The 11,602-nt window shown below is 48.2% G+C and overlaps 1 protein-coding gene across 1 annotated transcript in view; it reads left to right on the plus strand.

The window, feature by feature from the left end:
- The window catches only part of MTERF4 (mitochondrial transcription termination factor 4), a 34,942-nt gene extending 23,543 nt beyond the window's left edge, over positions 1-11,399 (plus strand). The window contains exon 4 of the mRNA XM_077488450.1: positions 10,948-11,399. Within this exon, the coding sequence (XP_077344576.1) occupies positions 10,948-11,382 (435 nt within the window). The 3' untranslated portion in view covers positions 11,383-11,399. The remainder of the gene's footprint in view (positions 1-10,947) is intronic.
- Positions 11,400-11,602: the final 203 nt, after the last annotated feature.

Genomic DNA, 11,602 nt, shown 5'->3' on the forward strand with positions numbered 1-11,602 from the left:
CCCGGTGGTCCTCTCGACTGTCCGACCAATGGGTCTGCGATCTGATTTCCTACAGCTACAAGATCTCTTGGCCACAAAACAGATTCTTCCCCTCCAGCATACCCGTTCTCCCGGCTCGCCGGGAGGCCCTTCTGGTGGTGCTAAAGGACCTGCTGAATCGCGGGGTGATTGTACCTGTTCCGGAATCTGAACATTTCCAGGGGTTCTACTCAAACCCGTTTTGTAGTTCCCAAGAAGGAAGGGGTACGTCCAATCTTGGATCTTAAGGCCCTCAATCACTTTGTGAAAGTGCAGAGGTTCAGAATGGAATCAGTTCGCTCAGTAGTCACTGCACTCCATCAAGGGGACTCCCTGGTGTCCTTGGACATCCAGGATGCGTACCTGCACATACCCATATGCCTCCGGCATCAAAAGTTCCTGCATTTTGCAGTCGGGGAAGCCCACTACCAGTTTGTGGCTCTCCCCTTTGGTTTGGCATGAGCCCCCCAAGTCTTTACCAAGTTATTGGCTCCAGTGTTGGCGTTGCTACGGCAACATGGGATCGCAATCATGGGTTACTTAGGCGATCTCCTCCTGAGAGCTTCTTTGGCCTCAGAGTTAGAAGAGGATGTGGCGATCACCATCCAGACCCTGCAAGAATTTGGGTGGCTGTTGAACCTAAAAAAGTCGGTGATGGTACCAACTCCTTTGTAGTACCTAGGCTTGTTGCTGGACTCCAGGGAAGCAAGAGTGCTTCTCCCTTCAGACAAGCTGCAGACTCTCAGAGCTGCGGTAAAACTGCTGATGAACCGCAAGTGGTCGTCGCATCGTTTCTGAATGCGAGTCCTGGGACTCATGATGGCCTCCTTTGAGGCAGTACCATATGCCCAGTTCCACACCAGTGTTCTGCAGAAGGAGATTTTGACAGTGGGACAAATCTCCGTTGTCCCTGGATCGACAGATCCAGGTAAGCCAGTTAGTCAGGGATTCCCTGATCTAGTGGCTGAGGTCCCCGATGCTTCAGTCCGGGAAGTCATTCCTACCTCTAAATTGGACGGTGATCACAACGGACTCCAGCCTATCTGGCTGGGGTGGAGTAATGGGAGTTCAGTCGACTCAGGGCCCCTGGTCGATGGAGGAATCCAAGTTGCCGATCAATCTGCTCGAACTGAGAGCGATCAGGCTATGCCTCTCCACATGGTCGAAAAGACTGCGAGGGCGTCTGATCAGGATCCAGTCAGACAACGCCACTGCAGTGGCATACGTCAATCACCAAGGAGAAACAAGAAGCTCGGCCGCCGCACAGGAGGTCGCTCACATGCTTCGGTGGGTAGAGCGACATGTACCGGCCCTGCCGGCCATTTACATCCCGGGAGTGGAGAACTGGCAGGCGGACTATCTAAGTCGCCAGATGCTGGACCCAGGAGAATGGGCGTTGCATCCAAAGGTGTTCAGGCTACTGTGCCTGCGATGAGGCACACCAGATGTGGATCTTCTGGCCTCCTGTCTCAATGGGAAGGTGCCAAGGTTCGTGTCCAGGACGAGAGATCCATGGGCAGACGCATCAGAGGTGCTGGTGGCTCCATGGGAACAGTACCAGCTGATCTATGCCTTTCCTCCACTAAAACTGTTACCACGTCTGCTTCGCAGAGTGGAGGCCAAGGGGATCCCAGTAATTCTGATTGTCCCAGATTGGCCTCAGCGTCCCTGGTACGTAGACCTAGTGCGCCTAGTGGGAGACGCTCCCTGGCGACTGCTGTTGCTAGAGGACCTTCTGTCTCAATGTCCAATTCTCCATCCTGCTTTACCATCGCTGGCTTTAACGGCATGGCTATTGAGAGCCAGGTTTTGAGGAACGATATCATCGTACCTGGAAGGACTACATCTCCATGTGTGAAAAGAAAGGATGGTGTCCGCGCTCCTTTTCTATATCCAGGATCCTGCTCTTTCTACAGTAAGGAGTAGACCAGAAATTGGCCTTAAAGTGGGGTGCCCCTAAAAAAAAAAATATTAAAAGTCAGCAGCTACAAATACTGCAGCTGCTGACTTTAAATAATCGGACACTTACCTGTCCCAGGGTCCAGCGATGTGGGGGAAAGAAGCCCCCCCTCGTTCCCCGCTCCGCTCGCGGCGCCGTCATTCGTACTGTGGACATCCGGCTGTGGCTTTACAGCCGGGCACCCACTGTGCATGCGCGAGCGGCGCAGGATGCCGTGATACGCCGCACAGTCATCTGGGACACGTGACAGGTCCCAGATGACTGTGCGGCGTGAGGGGAAGTGATGTCACCAGCCTGGGCAAGGAAGAAGGCAGACTACGAGGGACCCCCTAGCAACAGGTATTTAGAGGTGAGTAAAATGTTTTTATTTTTTTTACAATTGTTTTTTTTAAAGATTTTTAATCACTTTTTTATTTTTTGGTGGCAACACCACTTTAAGCACCATTAACCACTTAACGACCAGCGCACGCCAATGTACGTCCTATTTTTGAAGAGGGATATCTCGGTAACGGCAGCAGCTGCTGCCACAACCGAGATATCCATCTCTTCAGGCGCCGGTCATCTGTACAATAACGGTGGTCTCTGTGGCAGCTTCGCCGAGAGATCACCGCTATCAACAGCGGGAGAGATGCCACCCGCCCCCCCGTGCCCTCCGCTGCTTCCCGGAGCCGTCGGTAGCGGCGGAGGCGATCGGGTCCTCTTCCTAGCTGGGTATAGAGACGAGTGAGGCTGAGGCCGCGTACACACGGGCGGACTGTTCGCCCAACCTTGTCCGCTGAACAGTGTTTGGGCGGACAGTCCGCTCGTGTGTGGGCTTTCAGCGGACAGTTTCAGCGGACAGTTTGACGGACAAAGTCTTTCGGAAATTCCGAAAAACTGTCCGCTGAAACTGTGTTTGAGCGAACAGTCCGCCCGTGTGTAGGCTACTTTCGAAATGAGCAAACTGTTCCCGTTCGGAGGAAAGTCTGCTCATTTCGAGCGCGTGTGAAGGTAGGCGGGGCCCGCGACGGAGACGTCGCGGGCTCCGCCGCCTGGAATGGGCTTAAAGGGGAACCCCAACGCCGAAAAAAATCGGCGTGGGGGTTCCCCCAAAGTCCACAACAGACCCTTGTCCGAGCACGCTACCCGGCCGGCCAGGAAAGGGGGGCGAGCGAGCGCGCCCCCCCTCCTGAGCCGTACCAGGCCGCGTGCCCTCAACATGGGGGGGTGCCTTGGGGAAGGGGGGGCCGCGCGGCCCCCCCACCCCAAAGCACCTTGTCCCCATGTTGATGAGGACAAGGGCCTCTTCCCGACAACCCTGGCCGTTGGTTGTCGGGGTCTGCGGGCGGGGGGCTTATCGGAATCCGGGAGCCCCCTTTAAGAAGGGGGCCCCCGGATACCGGCCCCCCACCCTATGTGAATGAGTATGGGGTACAATGTACCCCTACCCATTCACCTGTGAAATAAAGTACAAAAAAAAACACAACACAGAGAAAAAATATTTTATTGCACAGCTCCGGGGGTCTTCCGTCTTCGGGGGTCTTCTCGCCGGACTCCTCCGCTATCTTCGTGTAGCTCTTTTACTAGCGGAGGAGCCCGGCTTTCTTCCTCCCCGCCGCCGGCCTCTTCTCCCGACTTCGGGGGTCTTGTCCCCCTCTTCGGTTCTTCTGCCGGGCCACCGCGCCTTCTTGTAGCTCTTTTGCAGGCGGTGGCCCGGTCTTCTGTCGCCGCTGCCTTCCGTTCTTCTGTCGCCGCCTTCGGTTCTTCTGCCGGGCCACCGCGCCTTCTTGTAGCTCTTTTACAGGCGGTGGCCCGGTCTTCTGTCGCTGTCGCCGTCGCCGCCTTCCGTTCTTCTTCTTCTTCTTCTTGTTCTTCTTCTTCTTCCCCAGGAGATGTTGACACGTCGCTCTCTCCGGCCGGAATGCCAGAGCCGCGCTGTGCGGTCACTTATATAGTGACAATGGGGCGGTGTCACATGGTATATGTCACATGGGTTGGTCACATGGTGACCCCGCCCCCTTACGATGTCATAGTCCCCATGTGACATCAACCCATGTGACCAACCCATGTGACATATACCATGTGACACCGCCCCATTGTCACTATATAAGTGACCGCACAGCGCGGCTCTGGCATTCCGGCCGGAGAGAGCGACGTGTCAACATCTCCTGGGGAAGAAGAAGAACGGAAGACGGCGACGGCGACAGCGGCGACAGAAGACCGGGCCACCGCCTGCAAAAGAGCTACAAGAAGGCGCGGTGGCCCGGCAGAAGAACCGAAGGCGGCGACAGAAGAACGGAAGGCAGCGGCGACAGAAGACCGGGCCACCGCCTGCAAAAGAGCTACAAGAAGGCGCGGTGGCCCGGCAGAAGAACCGAAGAGGGGGACAAGACCCCCGAAGTCGGGAGAAGAGGCCGGCGGCGGGGAGGAAGAAAGCCGGGCTCCTCCGCTAGTAAAAGAGCTACACGAAGATAGCGGAGGAGTCCGGCGAGAAGACCCCCGAAGACGGAAGACCCCCGGAGCTGTGCAATAAAATATTTTTTCTCTGTGTTGTGTTTTTTTTTGTACTTTATTTCACAGGTGAATGGGTAGGGGTACATTGTACCCCATACTCATTCACATAGGGTGGGGGGCCGGTATCCGGGGGCCCCCTTCTTAAAGGGGGCTCCCGGATTCCGATAAGCCCCCCGCCCGCAGACCCCGACAACCAACGGCCAGGGTTGTCGGGAAGAGGCCCTTGTCCTCATCAACATGGGGACAAGGTGCTTTGGGGTGGGGGGGCCGCGTGGCCCCCCCTTCCCCAAGGCACCCCCCCATGTTGAGGGCACGCGGCCTGGTACGGCTCAGGAGGGGGGGCGCGCTCGCTCGCCCCCCTTTCCTGGCCGGCCGGGTAGCGTGCTCGGACAAGGGTCTGTTGTGGACTTTGGGGGGACCCCACGCCGATTTTTTTCGGCGTTGGGGTTCCCCTTTAAGTCCATTCCAGGCGGCGGAGCCCGCGACGTCTCCTTCGCGGGCCCCGCCTACCTGTACACGCGCTCGAAATGGGCGGATTTGCCTCCGCCTTACGTGGGCGAGTCCGTTCATTTCAAAAGTTGAGCGAACTGTTTGGCAAACAGTTCGCTGAAACAGTCCGCTCAAAAAGTGCCGTGTGTGGCCATGTCCGTCCATGCTAATTTTGAGCGGACTGTTTGCCGAAACTGTTTGACAAACAAAGTTGGGCGAACAGTCCGCCCGTGTGTACGCGGCCTAAGATGGCTCCAACTCGTCTCTATACCATAGGAGGGCGGAAGCGACGTCAAAACGTCACTTCCGCCCATATCTCTTAAAGGTATATTTTTTAAATGTCATTTTTTCAAATGACTTTTTTTTTTATTGCATTTAAGTACAAATATGAGATCTGAGGACTTTTTGACCCCAGATCTCATATTCAAGAGGACCTGTCATGCTTTTTCTATTACAAGGGATGTTTACATTCCTTGTAATAGGAATAAAAGTGATCAATTATTATTATTTTTTTTTTAAACAGTGTAAAAATGTCACCATTTCCAGGTGGATCAGACAGATTGTAGTTCAGGCCTACGCCTTGAAGGGGCAGGTGCCCCCCTTTCTGGTCAAGGCCCACTCCACAAGGGCAATCGGAACGTCTTGGGCCTTCCAACATCGAGCGTCTGTCGCTCAAGTGTGTAAAGCGGCAACCTGGTCGTCTGTACACACTTTTACAAAATTCTACAAGGTAGATGTCAGTGCATCGGCTGATGCCTGTTTTGGCCGCAACGTTTTGCAGGCGGCCGCGTAGTTGCATTGTATACACGATTTTTGTCTTTTTCCTTTTTTTGGGGGGTAAAAACACAGTAGCTTTTAAGTTAATGCACTGTTGCATTGGTTATCACAGTTTGGTGCGGTTTAAGGGTAGTGTCTCTCTGTTGAGGAGCACCCTCTTTTTTTGTGATGGTTATTCCACACACTGTCGTTTTGTGGGTAAAGCTTATACTAGTTCCCAATTGCCATGGTGGATGAAGTTTTTATGCTGTTTTTTTCACCCTTCGTTTTGGCACTGCTTGGGGACGTCCCAATGGCTAAGAGAGGAGCTGTGTTAGTCGGTGAATATAAGAGAAAATAGGATTCTTTTGTACTCCCCGTAAAATCCTTTTCTCTGTAATTCACTGACTGACACAGCACCTGCCCTTTCTATTTTTTCTTTATGTTCTACTGCTTGTTGACGTACTGATGGCTGCATTGTAGGCTGGGGGGTTGTTACCTAAAGGACCGCCCCTTGGGCAGAACTGAAAAGTTCTGTGTTTTATATACCATGTAATGCCTAGTCTTCTCCTAAATGGCGTAAAACCCAATGGCTAAGAGAGGAGCTGTGTCAGTTGGTGAATTACAGAGAAAAGGATTTTACGGTGAGTAGAAAAAAATCCTATTTTCTTTGAAGTACATCACAGGACATAGAGGTCCCTCCCTTCTTTCTTTCTTTCTCCCTTCTGTATTGCTTTGCTACAAAAACTGAGGTACTCAGTTAGTACCTCAGTTTTTACCTCAGTTAGTAGTGAGAGGGGTTATATAGGGAGTGGACTTCTTGTCTTTGGGTGTGCCAGTGTCCATCACCTGAAGGTGGCCTATAACCCACTATTACTATGGCTCTGTGTCCCATGATGCACTTCAAAGAAAAGGATTTTATAGGTAATCTGTTCTAAAAATCCTATTATTTCACTGTTGTACACTATCAGGCCAAAAATCTGTGGGCAGCTGATTGTCACGCCTACCTATATGGCCAAAAGTAGGTGAACACCCCTCCGACTTTGAGTTCAGTTTCCAGTGAAGTGTACTGTAATCTTACAGCATGCAGACACATTTTAAACAATTCTGTGGTTCCAACCTTGTGTGTGGTCAACCCTTGTCATGGATTAACAAGTCTGGTGTGGAGGAAATGGAGTGGGCCACACAGAATTCTTACCTTTAATTCTACTGAACACCTTTGACATAAATTGGAAAATCGGTGGCAAGCTATGCTTTCTGATCCAGCATCAGTGTATGACCTCAAAATATTATTTTAGCTGATAGGGCTCAGAATTCCAGACACACGCCAAAAACTTGTGAAAGCTTATGGTTTGGGAAATCATATGTTCAGTAAGCTCCTATAGGTATGCTGTATGGGTCTAATAAACAATAAGACAGCGCTATTACCTCCATAGTGTAATATGTGTATGTTCCTTTCAGAGATCGCAATCTGCCCCCTTTTTCGATTTGCTTCCTTTCTTGTTTATTTTTCTGTTCTTAAATTTGGACATTTAGTTAAGTGTGCTGCCTAGTCGGTTTTGAGTCATTTTTAAAGTTCTTGCTATTTTAAATGAATTGATTTCCATATATTGGATATAAATGCTATTAGTGGTGACAATCACACATTCCACCACCGGAGCATGCCAGTTGACGAAATGCGTAGGGCAGTGTTTTGGATGTGATGTCACCACACACCAGGTCTGTACTCGTCAGATGATGTAGCCAGAGACTGTCTGGTAAATAGGAGATTGTGTGTTTTACCAGTGTCAGTTGTAGCACTTTTATATGTAAGTGTATGGTATATATATTTTAGAATAAAGTTGCAATGACTTTACACTATGAGAGTTCTTTCTTGCTATGGACCGGGTGTATATATTTGGATGAAAGTGGCAGCTGATGGCAGGTTTGAAGATTCCTGCAATCTATATCCATACATGCTATTTCTGTTTTGTTTTGTTTTTTTGCATTACCAGCCAAAAGCATGAACTAAAAGTTGGATCACTGAAGCAGTAAACCTTTTTCTTTATGCATTGTCAGATTGTATGGTGCATGGCCAGATTTACAGTGCTGGTCATTGAAGGGCCCCCTTACACTGTAGATCACTAGCAGAAGGGTTACATAACACTGGTGGTCAGTGGAAAGAATGCCCTTTAATAGGAGGTCATTGGGAAGAAGAGAGGGCTAAAAAGATAACTGGTAGTAGTGGTTACAGTGTCAAGAAAGCAGACTTAACTGGGTTTTCTGCAGTAATTTACCATAAAATGTTAACTTTGACAAGCACAGTGTGCTTAAGCTGATAACACACAAAGATTCTTATTTCTCATGTCTTTATTAAACACATCCATTAAACATTCACAATGCTTGAGGAAAATGTAAGTGAACCCATAGACCAGTAACTTAAATGAAAGCTAATTAGAGTCAGTAGTTTGCAGAGGTGTGGTTTAGGGCTACTGTGATTGCTAAAAGACAGTCAAACATTGTAAGATTGCTGTTCATAAGAAGCATCAGCTGATGTGAATTATGCCTCGCAAAAAGAAGCTCTCTGAAGACGTATAATCAAAAGTAGTTGATCTGCATAACACCGACCAAACTACAGACAAATTGTCTATGAATGGACACAATTTGGTACTGTCTACTTCCTGGAAGTGGGTGATAGCCAAGGTGACGCACAATGCATAATCCTCAATTAGGTAAAGAAGAACCCACAAGTAACCACTAAAGGCTGACAAACATCCCAGTTTGAGTCCACCATATGTAAATCTTTGAACAGGCAGGGTTTCCATGGCAGAACACCACAGAGGAAGCTGCTGCTCTCCAAAAGAATTCAAAATTGAATTGTTCAGGAAGAATACTCAGCACTGTGTATAGCGCATCTTACCAACATCAAAACATCATCCGAATGGTGAAGCATGGTGGAGGGAATATCATAATTTGGGCTTACTTCACTGCCTTGGCACCTGGACCACTCACCATCATCAACAGGAAGATAGATTTTACCAAAATATCCTACAGGATAACATCAGAGTGGCTGTCCACCAGCTGAAGCTTAGTAGAAGTTGGGTGATGCATCAGAACAATGACCCTAAGCATGGAAGTCAATCCACCACAGACTGGCTTCAGAAAATGCACCTTTTGGAGTGGCCCAGTCAGAGCCCAGACCTTAACTGATGCTGTGGAATGACCTCAATAGAGCCATTCACCCCAGACATCCTACAAATGTGTCAGAACAGTAGCAATTTTGTAAAAGGGAATGATCACAAATGTCGCCTTAATGTTATGCCGGTCTGATCCAAAGTCATTGCTGCCAAAGGAGGTTCAACAAGCTATTATTAACTCCAAAGGCTCACTTACTTTTTCCTCCAGCAATGTGAATGTCCAACCACCTCCTGCCCACGCTATATCCGAAAGTTGGCTACAGAATGGACTCGCATTGCCGGGAGCGCATCTATGGATGTACACCCGTGATTACACTTCACCTGTAGCACGCATCGGCATGGATCTGTGATCACTAGGGCTGGGCGATTATTTTATTTTTTCCCCCCAAAAAAATCAATTTACGATTCAAATCGATTTTAACTGCTAGGCACTGTTAACCTAAATCACAGCTGCGTGCAGGATTATTAAGGCGAGGTCGCGGCTTTGGCCTAGTCCGTGACGGCCAGGATCGTGGGCGGCTGACTGACAGTTTAACTTCTCCACTGCACACGGTCACACACCGGAGAGGCTAGGGGACACAGGAGGGTCATGTGTGAGGGCAATAATAGGATGATTGTGCCGGTGGGGAGCTCAGCGCCTCAGACACAGTGCACATGTCTTCTCCTAGTGTCAAGTGCCATTCTGGACATGCCCCCTGCTACGGAACCTCTGAAGGGAAAAAAAATCGAAAAAATCTATTTACTTCAAATCTGAATCGATTTGAACTCGCAACTCGATTCAAGATTAAAATAAATTCCCCCCCCCAGCCCTAGTGATCACTGTGTTCTTTGAACACAGCTGATCACAGATCAGGGGAAAAGAGCCAATCACAGCTGATCACAGTGTAAACAGTATTTGCTGGTTATCGGCAGTCCCCTCCTCACAATGATAGCTTGTGAGGAGAGGAGAGACGATAACCGGCAAATCCACACAGGGGACATCTACACCGATATTCAGGGCACTGATGATCAGTGTCCTGATGATCAGTGCAGCCCCAATAGTGCTTATCAATGATGCCTCTCAGTGCAGCCTCATCAGCGCACATCAGAGAAGGAGAAAAATTACTTATTTTGAAAATTTTATAACGGAGACCAAGAACAATGTTTTGTTTTTGTTTTCTACATTTTTGGTCTTTTTTTCATTTGTTTAGCAAAAAATAAACACGCCGGTGGTGATTAAATACTCTCATGGGTACAGTGACTGCGCAATTGTTATTCAAAGCTTGACAGCGCTGAAATCGGAATATTTTCCTGGGCATGAAGGGGGTGAAAGTGAGTAATAGGCAAGTGGTTAATTGTTTTGTTCAATAAAGACACAAGAAATTAGTATTGTTTGTGTTACCAGCTTAAGCACATTCCCCTATAATTCATAAAGACTGGCACAGACAGATTTTGCAAAAGTGTCTCTCATGCATTCTAAAAGTGGTAAAGAATGCGCCAAATTCATATACTTGTCCAGAACTTGTACTTGAATTTGGCTCATGCGGCGCCACTTTTAGAGTGCACAAGAAACACTTTTGGAAAATTTGTCTCATACAATTTTTTTTCTCTGTATTGCAAGAGAGTTGGTCTTAATTAGCTCCACTTTAAAATTTGGTGCATTCAGTGTGCCACACTGAAAAAGTGGCGAATTTTAGAACTACCTGCATTGGGTGTACAAGTTGCTGTCAGAACCAGAAGTGTTGCAAATGCTTCATGAATTTGGTGCAATGCATTACCAAGAGGGATTAATGCCAGAAAAGTAGCTCAACAGCTTTATTGAATTTCCCTCCATTGTATTTGTCTATTATTGTGACTTAGATGAGGATCAGATCATATTTACTGCAGTAAACCAGTTAATTCCAGGGGGTTCATATACTCTTTCCTGCCACTGCATCCGAGAGTCAGAAATTGCTCAATGCTCCAAGAAATCCCTAGCTACTTTTGCAGTAGCACCAAGGGATGCATGGAACTCTGATTAAGAAAGACGACTGGTATAGACCCTTTTTCTTGACTGTTGTTTCTTTCATTTTGCAGTATGCATACTTTCGGATGGGTGGGAAACACGGAGACATCATTTCTTCTGGAATTTTCCAAAAATCACTAAATGAGATTAGAGTTCGGCATCATTTTCTGGAGCGTCTGGGTAGATTCGTACCACCTAACAAAAATGGTCTCTGCCCTCCTTCCAACCCAAAAATCAAGGAGGTTGTGCAGCTGTCTGAGGAAGAATTCTTATCACGGATTGCACGCTCTTCATCTGAAGAGTTCAACATTTTCCAGAAGATTCTAGAGCGTGATGAAAGGGAAAGTGCAGAGGGAATGGAAGAGGACCAAGATAATTTAAGTACTGATGAGGAGTATTCAGAGAATGAAGAAGAGTCAGAAGAAGAATATGACTCAGATGATGAGAATTATGCAGAGAGTGTTCAAGGTGATCAGTCAAAATACAAAAATTATAAGAATAAATAGATTTTTTTTAAATGCAATCCCGTTAATTCTCCTTATTCAGTAGTGCTGGCAAATGATAGTTTAAAGGAAACCTATCATGAGGGAAATAGAGCTACCTTTGCTGACCTCCCCCATCTGGCTGTTATGCTGATGCTCTGGTTTAAAAGCTTTGAGTCATTGGCCTAGAGCAAGTAGAAATATAAGGTCGCCTGACTCTTATTTGCTCCAAACTTGTTCCAGA

Source organism: Lithobates pipiens, unplaced genomic scaffold, assembly GCF_037356315.1.
Source record: "Lithobates pipiens isolate NorthernLeopardFrog02 unplaced genomic scaffold, aLitPip1_a1.2 Scaffold_18, whole genome shotgun sequence".
In the NCBI taxonomy this organism is placed as follows: Eukaryota; Metazoa; Chordata; class Amphibia; order Anura; family Ranidae; genus Lithobates; species Lithobates pipiens.